General features: G+C 39.5%; 2 protein-coding genes across 5 annotated transcripts in view; one reads left to right on the plus strand and one right to left on the minus strand.

Moving 5' to 3' along the window:
* Positions 1 to 4,802: 4,802 nt before the first annotated feature.
* LOC139941430 (transmembrane protein 186-like) lies at positions 4,803 to 6,840 on the minus strand. Of its 2 annotated transcripts, XM_071937919.1 has the most exons (3): positions 6,715 to 6,806; positions 6,381 to 6,547; positions 4,803 to 6,050 (listed from the first exon to the last, which is right to left on the minus strand). In XM_071937919.1, the coding sequence occupies exon 3, from the start codon at positions 5,905 to 5,907 to the stop codon at positions 5,092 to 5,094; it is 816 nt and encodes a 271-aa protein (XP_071794020.1). In that variant the 5' UTR covers positions 5,908 to 6,050; positions 6,381 to 6,547; positions 6,715 to 6,806; the 3' UTR covers positions 4,803 to 5,091. The 2 variants fall into 2 exon arrangements, with proteins under 2 accessions (XP_071794020.1, XP_071794019.1); XM_071937918.1 differs by lacking the exon at positions 6,381 to 6,547 and having other exon boundaries at positions 6,715 to 6,840.
* Positions 6,841 to 6,916: 76 nt separating this feature from the next.
* LOC139941428 (uncharacterized) overlaps positions 6,917 to 17,615 on the plus strand; it is a 40,308-nt gene continuing 29,609 nt past the window's right edge. For all 3 annotated transcript variants that reach the window (XM_071937912.1, XM_071937913.1, XM_071937915.1), the window contains exon 1: positions 6,917 to 7,460. In XM_071937912.1, the coding sequence (XP_071794013.1) occupies positions 7,050 to 7,460 (411 nt within the window). In that variant the 5' untranslated portion in view covers positions 6,917 to 7,049. The remainder of the gene's footprint in view (positions 7,461 to 17,615) is intronic.

A 17,615-nucleotide genomic window follows, 5' to 3' on the forward strand; every position in this document is an offset into this window, starting at 1 on the left:
AAGAGTTCATACAGGTTGAATTTGCCAAAATATCAAGTAATGTTTGAAGTACAATCAATAAGTGAGTTCAATTTGAGGTCGAGTTTGTTCTTTGCCCCTGTCGATAACGAGGAGGGGAGACCCCACGCAGTGTCCAGCGCACTTGGCATAAAACCGCAGATTAATGGAAGACTGTGCCTACGTATGTGATTTTTATTTGAGCCTTAACATCCATATAATTACATGAGAGAAACATTGTAATAGGTAAGGTTTCTCGGAATTGTTTTTGGTCCAAAGCTAAATTCCCATTTCCCCTTCTTGGTTTAGCAGAAAAACTGTGAAGTCTAAGGTATGACATTGGTTGATGCAGTGTCACTGCTCTTAATACGGTACACCGTCAGGTAGCATGTGGCCCGCGCCGTATAGGTTCGACGGCTGGCCAATCGCATACGTACGGTGCTCTTTGGCTGCCATTTTAAACCACTGTCCACGTTTACCAGACATGTATTTCGCCAAGTTGGATCACTGATACTAAAGCTCATTTCACACACGAGAGCAATTAGCAAGGGTCCCTCGCTAAATTGTTGCAAGGTTGTTAAATTTTTACAAAAAATTGTACCTCGGCGTGTGAAAAGACAACAGTTTGTGAAGTGTCCGAGGTCCCTTATGAAATCTTGTCAAAACTGCTAACTTTTATCTTAGATCTTGACCTCTTACAAAATGAGCATTGTGGACAAGTTTTCACAAGGGACAAAAAAATGTGGTATTTTCAGACAAGGTACATTTGAATGTTGCAACCTTCCTACAGCTTAGCAAGGGACCCTTGATAAATTGCTCTCGTGTGAAAGTCACCATGCCGATATAAAACTGCTGTGTGAGCAGCGAGAGAGTTTTGATAGGGAAACAACATCACAAACAAACAATGCTCCACCAACATACATGTCCAAATAAGGTTATATTAAAAACCTCTGTGCATTTGGGTCGTTGACCGATAGGGACTTCATCACAATTTCAAATCTATTGTTACATCATTGTATGGCCATTGTCAACCAGAGTTTCGTGGCAGTCTTGCAAGATTTCTAAAATTGGCTTGGCTTAGTCTAGTCACGCATGCTTTTTGTGACTGGTCTTGAACTTGACGTTCACAAGTTGAACGACCGCACGTTTGCTGGTATAGGTCTGTCGTACTTTAAAGCCTAAAATTTTATTTGGACGACCCTTTTTTAATCACTGTGCAAGTGCATTTTATTCTTACATTTAAACCCACTATATTCAAAATAGGTTGAGAGGGGAATGGCCCTGCTTTCTCTGTGCGTGCCTTTTCTTCAATACATCTTTCCACGACGCTGGGGCCGATTTCACAAAGCAATAAAATTCATCGCAACACAAATTTTCAGTGTCGCAATAGTGATTTCTATTGTGACATCACACTTTACTAAGCAACTACGATTGATTTGCAGTTACGATCAATTTTAGATCTTTGTGAAATCGGCCCCTGGTTTGTTTGGCGTTGCCAGAAAGTGGGAACTCAGAAATCTTGCCACCCAACCCCACCCCGATCCCTTGTCCCTCAATGCCTCCACCCACTCAAAATGAGATCGATGAAAAACCAATTAGCATTATAACTTGATTGATTCTCTCATTTGAAAAAATATTGTTATATCATTGTTTAAAGTCACCTGGAAATATAATTTGTTTGTCTTCAAACATTAGAGAGTATGTTTCTGAACAATAAAATAAATTTGTTTGAGCAATTGTTTTTAACGATTTATAAATGTTTATAAATTAAATAAAATTGTGTGGGGGTGACTCCGCCTACCCCTTTTGTGATGTCAATCGAGGCAGACTTTTCCTCGATTTAACATCGCACCCACGTACGTGCAAGTACACTCAAGTCCTAGATCCTGGTCGTGAGTTTGTACGTTTCGAAAACAGGTTTTTTCTTGCATTTTTTCGGATAAGGCCAAGTGTATTGCTGCTAGATGCAGCAAAACAACTAAAGATGGTGTCAGTTTGCAAGTCTTTTCCAGCGCTATGCAGCAAACACTTCGAGCCGTCGTGCTTCCAGACTACACTACACATTTTGAAGTTCTTGCGCATTTTACGATGGGCCTATTGCGATAATTATTTGCTTTGTAGTGAAACTGGTTGAATCGGGTACAACATTCGATGCATCATTGGGGAAACTTGGTGGGAACACATTCAATTAGTTGAAACTGTTCTCGACTTTGTTTGTTTTGATTGACACACCCCGGCTTCCACGTTATTCTTCAAGAAGTGCTCGTATCCCACCAATAAGGTGCTCAAGGCGTTTGAACAAAGAGAGAAACTAATAAGACAGGTTTTGAAGTTATTATGAATTATGAGACATAATTTTATGTCCCTAGGGGTTTACAAGGTGCTGTGGTTATGCACCCAGCAGCCACGCCCACAAACGCCTGGGTGAACCCCTTATCTCTAACGATAAATGCAATGGGTGCTCTTACGCGTAGTCCATATTTTATACATTACACACTGGACCTACGGCTTAACGTCCCATCCGAAGGACGAAGCCAGGTGCATAGCTTATAGGATACCCCACTGCTGAGATTCGATTCCACACCAAGCTTATAAGATACCCCGCAAAGCTCAAGTATGGTGCCAATGTGCCATTGACCGTTCGGCCACGACATGCAACACCAAACATCTCTATAATATTCGTGCGTGCCCGGTTTAATACTAACAAAGCGAAAGAAATGTGACAGCTCGGGGTAAACATGCATTGTTAACTCACCTACAAAGGTGAACATTCAATAATGTACTGATGGATTGCCTTTTTTAGTAGTGGCTTATTTTCATGTTTCTTTTTTTAGATCTAAGTAAAGTAAAGGTTGACTTACCTGTGAGAAATGCGACTATAGCCGATAGTTGAATCAGATTCGAAGAGATGGACATGAATTGGACCATCAGGGAGGGCATTGACGCATGAGGGCGTGTTCAAGTCTTTGACAGAAATGAATGGAGCTTTAACCTTTAAGAACAAACAACATCCAAATTTGTGAGTTTGGAGTGAATGACACTTGAACTATTTTTTGACTATAAATCATCCGAATTTGGACGGTTTTTAGGGTGGAAATAATGACAATGATTAAGTTTAAAGTAAACATCACATTGTCCCTGTATAAGTCACGCCTCATTTCCCAGCCAGCTGATTGAATTGAGTCCATACAGGTGTATAGTTACATGTATTTTCTGCACTAGGTGTCATTGCTCACTTTCAGTTAAGCAACCTGTTTTGAGTATACAAAGTAGCCCAACATCACTCCATAGACTAATCAATCTTCATAAATTTGTTTCACTTGACAACTTACTTCACAATGTTGCTGACATTATAGGCACGAGTAGGCAACGTGCTAGAAGCCCGAAGAAAAACCTGTGGTAGAAGTTTATGAATCCAATGGATTTTGGAATGACAAGACATTTCTCTTTGGTTGTGAACAAATAAGATGGCCCAACTTTTGTATGCCTTTGGTAGCAAAACATGTAAAAACTGGCTTGGCAAAACAAAAAGTTTTGATTTAATAAAACTGTAAAACGTTTTAATTTAATGCACTGGACACTGGTAATAATTATTACTCAAAATTGTTAGCATAACAAAAAATCAGTTGGTAACGATCACTAAAAAATGAAGAGCTGTTGTATATAAAACATTGTGAGAAACGGCTCTCTCTGGAGCAGCTTAGTTTTTGCAAAATAGGTAATTTCTCACTCCAATTAATATAAAATTCTTCCAGGCATAAAGCCTGTTATATTATGCATATGAACGCACACAATAGTGTGCAGCAAGGGTGATCTTGCAACTTTCTCTTGCATCTCGCGATGACCAGTTGAGTCAAAATGATAATCATTTTTTTAATTGTATGCATAATGCTGGGATACACCAAGTGAGACTACTGTCTTTTAGTACATGTGAACTGTACCTCAGATGATCAGTTACAGCAGGATACCCCCCCCCCCCCCCCCTACACAAAAGCAGTGCTAGCTTTTGAAGTTTTGTTAGTATTATTTTGTTTATCTGAAAGAATAATTTTACTTTTTGTTTCGGGTAGTCAACTTTGTTTATTTTTTTTAGTTTGGGTAATAATTTGAAAACATTGTTGGTCCAAAGTTATTATGTTTTAGCATTGAAGGTCGAACGTGTTTGTACCAATCTCTGATTGCGGAACTCGCGGCTGTTTTTTACGTTGCATTTACGTTTTTACATTAACCGACGGCTTTTCGTGCCCTCGGTCAAAAGAGGGCACCATCATGCTTACTGTGTTTTGCAGATTGTGTTTTTGCCCTCTGATCGAGGCAAGGCGTGTTATGTCCCATCAAAGATACTATAGTATCTTTGGTCCCATCCACTGACCTATATATACTCAGTATATATAGAGATCAGTGGTCCCATCCCCAGTTGGGAAATTAACACGGGTTGATTCAAAAGAGGGCGCTATCAGAAGAAGTTTTCACACAGTCCATCATGTGTGTGCAATCAATAGGTGGCGCTATTCCATTTTATCTCTTTAAGATTTCAGCGGTTATTATTTTCTGTTGGGAAAAACATTGCCAGAAGACTTTGATCAATAACAAAATTAGATCCAGCAATCAGGCAGGGTATACTTTACTTTTGGCAATTGTCAAATATCCTAATGTTGATATAATTTTATGCAAACATGCAAATAACAAAATTTGCCCTTGACACCTGGGAAGATCATAAAAATTATAATAAACAAACGCACAAGTGGTCATCGAAATTACACAAGAATGACATAAAAACACCCTTGTAGCTAGCATTGTGTGCTTTTATTAAAGGGCTGAGAGGCCTTCTCAAAATACAAACCATTTGATAAACAATTTCCTTTCTCTAAAACTGCATTAACTCACAGGCTTATTATGGTAAAGGGGAAAAAGGGAGGAAATCAGTTTTAATTGCTTGTAAATTTGTCCTTGTTTATTTTGTGATACAAACTTTCCCTACAACCATTTACATCATAGTTGATGAATTTAACACACATAGGAAAGAAATTAATAGACTTCACTTTTACATCAGTGTGTATGAAAACTCAATGATTCAACAAATACATGGAGCCACTAAAGGTTACCAAAAACTTCACAAAACTTATCACGATCAGTCATCTGTCCATATTTGAGACTGAAATACAACTTTTGAGTTGAGCTGTAACGTCTCAACAGTAACATAATCTCAGTTGGCTTGTCCCCTGACTCCCCTATAGGTACAACGTCAGAAACAGGAATAGACTGTTCCTGCCTCTTCCCCCAGAAAGTCAAATGCGCAACTTTGATTTTAGTTCCATCTCGGTGGAGATAGATGAAACCGATGATGCGGCGGAGGTAAATGCTCATTGCATAAAGCATCATCAGTGCAAATGTTGCCACGGTAACGGAGTAAAATGCCTGATTCTCCGAGATGTATCCAAGTGAGGAGAGATACCAAATTGGCGGGACGATAGTCACAGTGAAGATCGTCTGGGCAAGCTTCAGGCGAGAGATCACTCTGAGATGTTTCATGTAAGGGAAGCGATAGATTGTGAAATACTCGACTTGACCATTGTCTGTGGTTCGATGCAATTGTTCACCACGTGCCTTCTTTGCCTGACTTAGCTGTTCATCAAAACTTTCTCCGGGTTGTGCAGAGTCACAGGAATAATGATTTTCCTGTTGGTTCTTTGGAAATCTGATGATCATAGTTGACACATTGTTTGAAGATAAAGACCTCCGACACCATGTACTATGGATCTCATTTGAAAAATCTCTCTTGAAAGGGCTGTAGCTCAAATGCCTAATTTTAGTCCATACATTTGAAGCTGTAAGTTTGTAACAAGCACTTTGATAGAGTCCTGAGCGACAGGCAGCCCTAAAACAATGGAACCGATGAAATATTGCCATGACACTGTGTAATCGTAAGATCTCCTGAAGCTGTTGAGTAAATTCAGCAAAGACCAGGTCAAGGACTCAAGCAGCGTAGTCATCCATAGCGTTACTGTTGGTGGTCACTGTCTGACTGACTCTGAGGACAGGTGTGTTTAAAACTGTAAAAAGGTGCAAGAAAAAGTACACATAAATGATTTTTTAAAGTTATGACTGTGAATGTGAATGTTAAACTCAAGTTAAAGGATTGACAGCCATCCACGACCACATGATCCAGCCGAGCCTGCTATTGAATTATCTCCACTCTACATCACATGCATAATAAAACCACTAACAGTAACACACACTTATCCAAAACAGTTCTGTAAAAAAAACACTATAATATATAACAATAGTGTAACTGTGGGTGCATTTGATTATTTTACCTGGGTCTACCCCGCGTTGCTCACTCGGGTGAACCCCTGACAAGAGCTAATCGAACGATCACTCACCGCTCTCAGAGTGACGTCATGCACCTGGGGCCAGCCCCCAAGTGACCCACTCCACCACCAGCAGGGCACTGGGGGCTGACCCGGGTGAGCCCCTGGAATGACATCAAAGCTATTCGAATGCACCGGGGGCAGACCAGGTCGACCAAGGGAAGCTAAACGAACGCACCCTGTGTACAAAATATGGTTACTGGTGGTGGTAAACACTCAAAAGTCAAACAGGTAAAATTAATTGCGAGTAAACAAAAACAGTCAAACTTCAAAGAACTAACGTTATTATTAAATTTAAGGACGGAAACTTTGTGAGTCTTAATGTTTTGTTCTGGAGTCACCATACCTTAAAATTTATTGAATGTCTTGCCGTTAAAATAAGGGCAACATTGACATGGAAAAACCTCTTCTTCGAAGCTCATGGGCGCAGCCATCTTGTTTTACCCATAATTCAACGCCAGTCGTAAATATCTGGTTTCAGCCTCTACAGCCGCAGCTTCAAGTCATCAATACATGTTTTTGCCTGGAACAGCCAGACTAGTGGGATCCAGGAAATGAATCACTTTTGTTGAGAATGAGATTGAGATGCACTGAAACTCTGAACAATCAAAACTGCAGTGATGTGAATAAAACGTAACAACATTCCTTCCTAGTTGCCGACTTTATTTCATTTCATACACCATGGCGAAGCTACTGAGAATGTTTCAGGGCAAAAAGGCTCCCCATCCTCCGAAGAGGGATTACACCAATAAACAAGGGGAGCGTAGAACAAAAACCTCGATGAGCGACTCTGAAGATGAGTCCGCCGGGGGAGGTGTGTTCAGCGCGTCGAACGATTCGTCACCCCGTGGAAACTCACCGACCCCACCGCCCAATCCATCGCACGGCCACGGTGCGGACAGATTCCGCCTTGGGAGTCAGACATCATATGGGACGGGAACTGTGGACTTAAAAAGCTGTGGTGGGGGATCTTCAGGAGGCCATATGGGGACAAATAGCAGAGGAACGATGGGTGGAATTGGTGAAGGAGGGCTCACCGAGAGAAGAAGAAATGACAGCGGCAGTGGACCCAAAAGTCCAAACACAAAACAAGTGAGTAAATTAAGAACTTGTCAAAGAAAGTGTTATATTTTGGTTGAGTAATATGATATAGCTTTGTCTTTGTTGATTGTTCTTTTGAAGGCTTCTCACAAAAAATAGTACATAAAATAATTATGAGGTTAAAATAAAATAAATAAATAAAAATTAATAAATAAATATTTGTTTTACAAAATAAACAATTACCTTACTACTCTAAATTGAGGTTTGTTAGTCACCCAAGTTCTCGATCTAGGAATAGCCATCTACATAGTTGCGATAACGTAACCCTCCTGCCGACGGCGGAGCCGGAGGGTTACGAGCCGCTTCAATGGATCAGGGCGAAATGGTCAAACACGTACAATTTCGACAGCTAGTCAGCAGATTTGCTCCATTTTTACCACTTTTGAAAATCATGACACAAATTCTAAAAACACAAACTTGATCCTCAATGTCTAATGAATCCTACAATAGCACACAAAACACCATTGAGGATCTAATTTGAAGAAAAGGCACAAAAACTTACCAGATTTCCGAGCGAAAGACCCAGGTTGAAAATTCGAACCTGAGGGGGGCGGAGCTTCGACCGTGTGTGCACGTCACCGGGGGGGGGGGGGGGGGGGTCAACAACTCAGCGCTGCGTGTGGTGCATTGTGTATCCCGGTAACTGTGTAGCCGTAGTCTTGATCCAAGACCATTGATGTTGCGCGGTCACACACAACCAACGTTCCGATCTATGCACGGCGAAAACTGTACACGCTTGTTATAATCGAACGTTAGCGGGCGCTCTGTTTCTCTGATTTCCGCATCTCACCGCGTGTACAAGACTACGGCTGCACATTTGCAGGGATACAGAATGCACCCCACACACGCAGCGAGTCCGTGACGCGCACAAACAGCCAAAGCTCCGCCCCCCTTCAGGTTCGAATTTTCAACCTGGGTCTTTCGCTCAGGAATCTGGTAAGTTTTTGTGACTTTTATTTCCTCAATGGTGTTTTGAGTGATATTGTAGGATTCATTAGACATTGAGGATCAAGTTCGTGTTTCTAGAATTTCTGTCATGATTTTTAAAAGTGGTAAAAATGGAGCGAATCTGCTGACTAGCTGTCGAAATTGTACGTGTTTGACCATTTCGCCCTGAATCCATTGAAGCGGCTCGTAACCCTCCGGCTACCCGTCGGCAGGAGGGTTACGTTATCGCAACTACCACCTACACAGTTAACTGTGATATCATGCAGCCCTTGTTTTTGGTCATGTCCCTTTTTGTATTGTCCATTTATCTTTTAATGACTGTCCGTAGTAGACCCAGGTAAACGCTCAGGGACGCCCGGATGCTGTGTACTCCAGGATGTGTGTGGAGTGCCCTATCACCTTGCAAGGTCATATGGCGGGTCCTACTAAAAGCCGACAACAAGCCGACAATGCCGACAACAAGTCCAGAGCGCCACCAACACGCCGCCAACAAGTTTTAAATACCTCCAAAATGGCCAATAAACCATAAATATATTAGAACTATGTGTGTTCTGTAATATAAACATAAATTTAATGGAAAAACTTCACGCAAAGTGTGAATTTTTAACCAGAAAAAAACCCTAAACTTTCACGGAAAACGGTCGGACGCCATCTTGGCTTAAAATTCGTGTTTGGACCAGTCCATTATGATGCGGGTAAGTCAGATTTAGCAATAGAGGGCGGGCGTCATGCACTGTGCACACTGCAGTGAAGGTCGTCACATGAAGCCCGCCCTCTGTTGTTGACATGTGCTAAATCTACCCGTATCATAATGGTCTGGTCCAAACATGGTTTTTAAGCCAAGATGGCGTCCGACCGCTTTCCGTGCAAGTGAAGTTTTTTTCTGGTAAAAAAATACACACTTCCTGAAGTTTTTCCATTAAATTTATGTTTATATTACAGAACACATATAGTTCTAATATATCTATGGTTTATTGGCCATTTTGGAGGTATTTAAAACTTGTTGGCGGCGTGTTGGCGGCGCTCTGGACTTGTTGTGGGCGTTGTCGGCTTGTTGTCGGCTTTTAGTAGGACCGCATATGGCACACAGAATGCACAACATCCAATGCCATCTCAATAATGAATCACCTACATGTATTGGTATACCCCAAATTTATAAGAACGCCCACTTGCTTTTTATGGGCCCCCTCCAACTCCATCTCCTTGTACTCTGTTATGGTTTTTGTTTTGTTTTCCGTAATTTATATTTTGCCTTTGCTTGTAAATGTTGTATTTTTATAGTATAACTTCAAATGTATTATCATTATTCCATTTGTTGTAAAACATAATTTTTTATTCACTCCTAATTGTTTTGTTTATTTGTTTGGATTTGGAAATAAATTGAATTGAATTGAATTGAATTGAAAGTAAACTAACCTTGCTCATAGTAACGTATTGTATTACATGTGATGTCACTGGTGGAACGAGAAATTCCAAGAAATGCCAGTGCCACCATAATATAGTGCAGTTTCTTTCTGTATGGTAGCATTGCAATGCAAATCAAAATACTACGTTCCTTTTTTCACCACCAGTGACCTTGCATCATGAGTACGACCTGTTTTTCAGATAATCCCCCGAAAAGCACACAGGTCTTTTTTAATTAATACATTTTTCAAAACCTTTTTGAGCTGATGTCAAGTTTGTTTACTATTGATATTCAATCAGAGATTAAATATTGATAAATAACAAACTCGGTAGTATACGAATATTAAGGCCCGGTCCCACTGCAGCAATAACTAAAACGATAACGATCACGACGCAAAGAAAACGCATTCTATTCGCCTCGTGAAATGGAACAGTCAAAATTTTACCTTGCGATAATATTCCTTCCATTCAACGAATTAAAGCCACTCAATATTTGTTTTATATAACTGACATGATATAGATCCTTGTCATTTGATGTAACCAAAAATCATATAGCGCCCCGTAGCGGCAACAATGCACAAATTGGATCACAACCTTTTGCACAGGTGCTCCTTTGTTTTAGCAGCGGCGCGGCAGCTCTGTACTCAAAAACATTGGGAACAATGATGATCCTAACTATTGAATGGGAAATGCTATTCCCCATGGGCGAATAGGTCTTTTTGATCGCCGGTGCGGATGGGAGTAATAGTGAATGTCATGTGAATTAAGTTCCACTAATCAAATGACAAGGATCTGTATGTCAGTTTATAATAAGTATTCTACATGGCATATGGGGACGGTAGGAGGGCTCTTATTTAACACTGGACCAAAGTGTTTTTACAATCAGTTCAGTAAACTCATTGATCAAACAAGTCCAGCGGTCTTGTGGTTTTTCAATTGAATAAATAATTTTTTTTACACATCACTGTAAAAGATCTTGGAAAGAACACTTTGACTTTGAGACTAATAAATGCCCTAGTTCAATTACATGTATGTATGTTGACTCACAAAGTTGTGCAACCATTAGTACCAAAGATTGGTGTGATTTGATATGTTATGATCTTTGCTTCTGTATGGTTCAGTGATTCTCATCAGAATTGTGACATTGACTGTTGGTGGTTTAATGACCTTGTTTACATTTCAAAGTTCAGAGGATACCAGTGTTTTCCTCAAGTTTTGTTGGAAAGTGGGTTTTTTTTGCCCAAGAAGGGTAGTCAGCATTTATTTGAGTGTATTAACAGATGGAGTTATGACTCTGTTCTTTTGTCTTGCTTGTTTGAAAATGAAACAAAACAAGTCCATTGGTGGGAAGGGAGTGGGACCCAAACGACAAAATTGCAAAGTTTGTTCTCTGCTCAAAATGGAAGAAAACATAAAGGGCCTACATTTTATAGAGGTCACAATGTCTGATTTTTATCCACTTTTAAAATGGAGAAAGAGGCACCAAACTTGTTCAGCTGTTTTTATGTTTCTTCAATATGGGGAAATACTGGTCAAAATGTAGGCCCTACAATATCTATGGCCAGTGTCATCTTGCCTGCCAGAGCAGCTCTCCCAGAAGTTACATGTATACGTACAAGGTCACTCATTTTGTAAACAAATGTTGCATGATGTATTGTAACTGATTGTTGTGTGACAGGATACTTGTGGTGAACAGTGTACTTTTTTTGAGAAAATAGCTTTTCAGAAAATAGAATTAGCTGTTGCAAACAACTTACCAACCAAATGGACCGAGGGTATAAATGCAAAAAGAAAGACTCTGCCAGGGTCGAAACGTCAGGCCATTAACTATTTTTTGCAAAACAGCTTAATTGTTTACTGCTTACAGTTTATCAACCAACAAGGACCCATGGTACATGTTTAATACTTGCAAACACTAGTTAGTGCACTTACATTTTAGCCCTACATGTAGCAGAGTCTTTCGAAAGGCCAAAAAGTAAACTTTCACTAATTGGCGCATTGTTGTTTGAATTTCTCACGAATGGTTAAATTAAGCACCGTATAATTGAACAGGAATCTTAATGTAGCCATCCTTGAAAATACAACAAAGCAACTGGTGAAGGTTTTTAATATGGTTTTATATGGCCCTTTTGCCGACTGTTGTTTAATTTCTGTTGTTTGGTTTGTGTTAATGCGCAGCTGTACGTATTTTTTTATGAAACTTGCGCGTTTACAGTCAACTCAAATCCCACTCTGTTGCACTTCGACTGCATTTAGCATGGTTCTACACTTAACATGTCAATGTTTAATCCAAGTCCAAAGCAAAGATCATTGCATACTAATCAATGTTGTATTTACTTCAAACAACTTTGTGTGGAGTGACATAGGAGAAGAGGAAATGGAAGGACTTGGGACTTTATGCGCTTAGAGGCTTTTTGCATTAGGCGCTTTACAAATGTCTTATTATTATTATTATTATTATTATTATTATTATTATTATTTAGCCAAACTATAGCAGTTTTGTTTTTATCATTGATGATGAACACTGGATGAACCATTGCTCTATGGATGAACACAAATCTACTGACAAGGCAGGCAGTCATGTGTAATTGCATGTAGCTTCAAACCACAGAGCTGTGAGATGTACAACAGGATATCCTGTGTGGACAACTCCATCTGGTTCCAGTGTTCAGCTCACCCCATAATTAGACCTTTATCATGGTGTACTATATTGTACATGTATGTGTGTATACACAAATAGCGTGTGTCATGAACCTTTATCCTCGGTTAGATCATCCATTCAACTCGTTATCAACTCGAGACTGGAATTATAATTAGAATTAGAATGGTTTATTACTCAATGATTCAGAACAAATCGCAGGAATTTGAAATATTGGTCTCACATCATACATCAGTCCTCAAATACAATACAATAATAAACCGGACTTTGTACACAATCAGTAGGCCCCACAATAAATAGGGTCCATAGAAAATGTTGGCACCCTTCTTGGTTCACAGTAGAACCAAGTGTATTCATTTTGCAACCAACAAATAGGGAACAAGACAGATGTGAATTATGTGTTTGAAGCTTTGCATTGTGTGGATAGTAAGAAGAAACTATAAATACTGGATAGTTAACTTGCAGATGTTCTCTTTTGAGTGTTGGCTCTGAAAAGAGCCGGTGTGATCTCAACGCTTCAAACAGTATACTCTGCTCTTCTTCTCGAAGACGAGCATAGTGCAGTGTGACACAGATCTTATCCAGCTTCAAAGGCTGTATCTGAATCTTAGACTACGGCTACGTCTATTGCTAAGGGTGTTGCTAAGGACATCATGTACACCTTCAACACATGATGATGACAATCAAGCCGTAGCCACCAATTCAGAGAGACAGCCGCAGCCTTGGAAAGTATTCTCATGGAAGGAAAGTCAATATTTGCTTGGAGATGAATGTTTGTTAATTTACAATCCCATAATTTGGTCGAATTATCACCATGTACTGTGTGTACATGTAGATAGATGACAGACGGCCATAAACATTTCATTACAGACAGACTGCAGTACACACAAGTCAGGGAGCTTGTTCTGTGCATTGAACAAAGGGTTGTAGATTCCCTGTGCATGATTCAATGACATATCCCCAATCAGGCTAATGTGTTGACGTCTTACAAGGTAAATCCTTTCAAGTCGGTAAATACCAAAATCAAATTAAATTTTCACATTTTAACAGTGAGGAGTGTTGAGAAAACCTTGTTGTGTCAATTCGCATTATAAGAATTCATCATAGCCGGGGTCATTTTATGACCATCTGTTAGCATTGTTGGGTCCTCATTATTTAAGCACTGGTTTAGGGGCAGTTTTTTTGCATACTAATAACAGTATTCCTAATAACCCATCAATCGCTGCATGGAAATGTAAAATACTGTCTGTGTGTGAATGCCCTAGAGCTAGCTGTGTTCACAGAGACCTCCCTTCATGAGTCATGTGGCAATAACACAGATCATTGATTTCCAAATGACGTGGACTAATTTAGAGCAAAATGCAAAAGCGCTGCATAGATCATGTTTGCCCGCCCGGCCATATTTGAATAGAGTCGCTTGTCATTTTTCATAGTAAAATCTGTGTTTCTGCCTTTGTTGTCTCTTCCGGTAACTTTCTTTAGAACAGTCCAGATTGAAGCTTCCTTATAAATGTCTTTTGTTTCCCATTTTTCAGGATGCATTTTTACATTAAGTGTAATTTTAATGGCTTAGTTTGTTGTTGTTATTCATTGTGTAATTTGTAAAGTACACATTCACAATGAATCGTTGATTTTACACCGAATAATTTAAATTTATGGTAGCTTCAAACTGATTTCAATCCTATGTTTTTGATTGGCTGTCTGCCCTTTTGAGGCATAAGCCCTGGGGTCAATTTCACAAAGAGTTAGGACTAGTCTTATCTCTAGTTAGGACGAGTTACTCGTCCTAACTTAGGACTATCCATACATTTTGTATCCTAGGACTAGTCCTACATGTTTGTAAGTAAGGACTAGTCCTAACTCTTTGTGAAATCAACCATTGGATTTTTATCTTTGAGAGGACAAGCCTAGTGATCATTTTACAATAAAACCAAGTCCATTGAAAAAAAGAAAATAAAAAAAATATTTTTGGGGTGAAACTTTTACAGGTGCATCAAGGACAAGAACAGGGCCAGGCAATGGAGAATATTTCCTCCTCAATTATTCCCAGGCCTGGCCTGGGTTTAGCAGAATCTTGTATAACGTTGATACAACATTTTTTCCTAGGCTATGCATTGCATTCATCCGGTGATTTTTTCTGCCCTGTGGAAGTGTCGTGGCCGAGCGTTAAGAGCACCGAATTCAAAACTCTGGTGTTTCTGATCAGCAGAGTGTGGGTTCGAATCCCCAGCCGTGACACTTGTGTCCTTAAGCAAGACACTTTACCATTGCTTCGTCCTTCGGATGGGACGTAAAGCCGTTGGTCCCATGTGTTGTGTAACGCATGTAAAAGAACCCAGTACACTTATCGAAAAGAGAAGGGGTTCGCCCCCGGTGTTCTTGGTTGTGGCTGCTTAATGCGCCCGTAGCACCTTGTAAACCCTTACAAGGTGCTAAATAATTGGGTCTCAGAATTCATCACTGCAACTAACCTATCTTTCTGAAAAGTTGTATATACTCAGCGCCTTGAGTACCTTGTTTGGTAGATACGTGCGCTATATAAGACTTCGATATTATTATTATTATTATTATTATTATTATTAGTCAGTAAATTACTGTCATTGAAGTTTAGGTAAAGTGCTAGTTGGTTAACAATGGGGTAATTTCACCTGTCACATCTAATGGGAATGCTTTGCGTAATGACGACAATGTAAACATGACCTCCAGTTGTGAAACTGGGAAGTTCAGTGCTGTTTTCCTGTTGTTTACTCACCCAACTTTCCATTTCAACGGCGAGAGAGGGTGATAGTGATGTCACTGATGGCAATCTGTGGATTGTATTTCATTGTTTCTCCAAAATGGCAGATGTAATCAAAGAGTCATGTTGTTTCAACAACAAAGTTTGAAATGAAACAAATAAACACACTTAAATCAGACACCTCCTCAACAATCAAGTATCAAAACAACAACTTTATCTTTGTATATCATCTTTGCCTTTTCTGAAACTGCAATTATTTCGAAAGGAACACATTTTAAATAGTATGTTCATTATAAATTATAAAACAATGGTCTTTACCCTGTGGTAAAAAGGACTAACAGGCCATGGCCTTCACGTGACCCTGGTCTTTGCATTGATGCCCCCCCCCCCCCTGCACAGACTTTATTAAGACTTTAAGAATGCCCTTTGCAAAATTAAAATGGCCTTGCCCCCTCAGAAGATGAAACTCCAGACCTGCTCACAAGACGCACGTGATGTACGTGGGCTCCTCTTGTTGATAGTTGTACATTACTCATTTAAATTCTGTTTAAGATCCTGCTGTGAGTGAAATGTCACAAGTCCCCACTGGAGCAATTGGTTTCTTTCTCCTTGACAGTTCAACACAACAAGGTTTTGCTCTCAACTCCAACCTCATCCCGTTTGCTCTAACCATGCTCTAACCTGTCAATGGGTTAAAGGAACTTCCCCACATTTACCATAATAGTCAAGTGGTCTCCCTACACCCCCCCCCCCCCAACCCGACTCATGCTGATGGAATCTAGCATGGATATTCCAGTTATTTCTGATAGACATGCCATTGTGTTGGTAATACAGTGCACAATGATGGCCTCCAGCCTGTAATAGAAAATCATCACTGAACTCTGAAGATGATGGGTACAGCATATGTCTGGCTGACTTGGTTGATGGTGGATGGAGGGCTGTTTTTGTTTCTTGTGTCTGTAAAATGATAAAGTAATCCAGCATTTGCTTTTGCGCTGCCTTCGTTTGATTGTTAGCTGCAAGTGAATGCATCTTGTTTTTTTATAGAGCTATTAATAGGGACGATACAAAATCATATTTGCATGACATTGGTACTGTAGGCCCTTAAGCTTGTATGTTTGTTTTTGTAAAAGACAATCTTTGAAAATCATACAGCTATTTATAAAAAATTGCTCCATTATAAAAACCTATGTCAATGTCATCATAACTGGTGTCCATGTTTGAGAGTAAGTACAGGGTACACTGCACTTGTTGTACAATGTAGCCTTCATAATTGAAGTCTCTGTTTGCGTTATACATAATTACTGGCTTTGTGCAAAATGATGAAGTGGGGAATATTGCCAACCAAACTCCTGGTTGACACCATTCAATCATTGCTAAACTTTATTGCTTGAAGATGATATTTTAGTTCAAGTTTACAGTGGTCACCCACAAATATATAAACAAGTAAATAAATAATAAATAAGTGAGTAAATAAACTGATTACACAGTAAGAACAACAAAAACACAATGATAAAAACAGTAGATAAAAAACAAAAGTAACAAAATAAAAAACATTAATACCATCGGTCCATTCAGTTGGTAAGTTGTTTGCAACAGCTAATTCTATTTTCTCTAAATAAAATAAAAAAAGATTGAGAAGACAGTTGTTGATCCCATTGAGCGTCCATCATCAACAACTCACATGGGTCGCCCGGGAGATTTTTTTGGTTTCCCCAGGCAATAGGGCCATCCTTAATATAGCGCCGTAGTTAGTTATCGAGTTTGAAACCAATTTGATGATCATTATAACAGGGAATGAAGTCATTACAAGGAAGGATGTGGGATCTCACATCCTCTAGCCATGATCTAAAACCACAAAGCAAACAAATATTATTCCACTCTGTGGATTTATTTAGCACCAGGTTGCGACTGGGAATGAGAGATACATGTAGCTTATCAGTTAGTCTTGATTCAAGGCACTGTTGTTTTTAGGAGGTCATTCGGTAATTGATTAGTCTTCATTCAAGGCTCAGGTACAGGCGACAAACAACAAAGCTGGGGTAGCTTTTGAAGTTTGGCTTTTATAATTGAGTTTCAATTTGAAAGTTCACTGATAACGAAGTTCATGGAAGTACATTCTCCAGAGAAAATACAATGTTTTTCCATTTGAAACACTGCCGAAGTCAAGGAAATAACTTCTTAAGACAAGCTACAGATTGCTTGTTTTGATTGGCACAGTGGACATGAAAAAAAGATCAACAAGATTTTGTTGTTTTCGCTACGAGGTACAATGGAATATGAAGAGGTTTCAAGGGTTTGTTGGATGGTGTGTTCATGGAAACTATAGAGAAAAGAACAGAATTTATTCCCCAATAAAGTTAAATTTAAATTTAAACTGTAGGACACGTTTTTTGTT

This window comes from Asterias amurensis, chromosome 9, assembly GCF_032118995.1.
Source record: "Asterias amurensis chromosome 9, ASM3211899v1".
In the NCBI taxonomy this organism is placed as follows: Eukaryota; Metazoa; Echinodermata; class Asteroidea; order Forcipulatida; family Asteriidae; genus Asterias; species Asterias amurensis.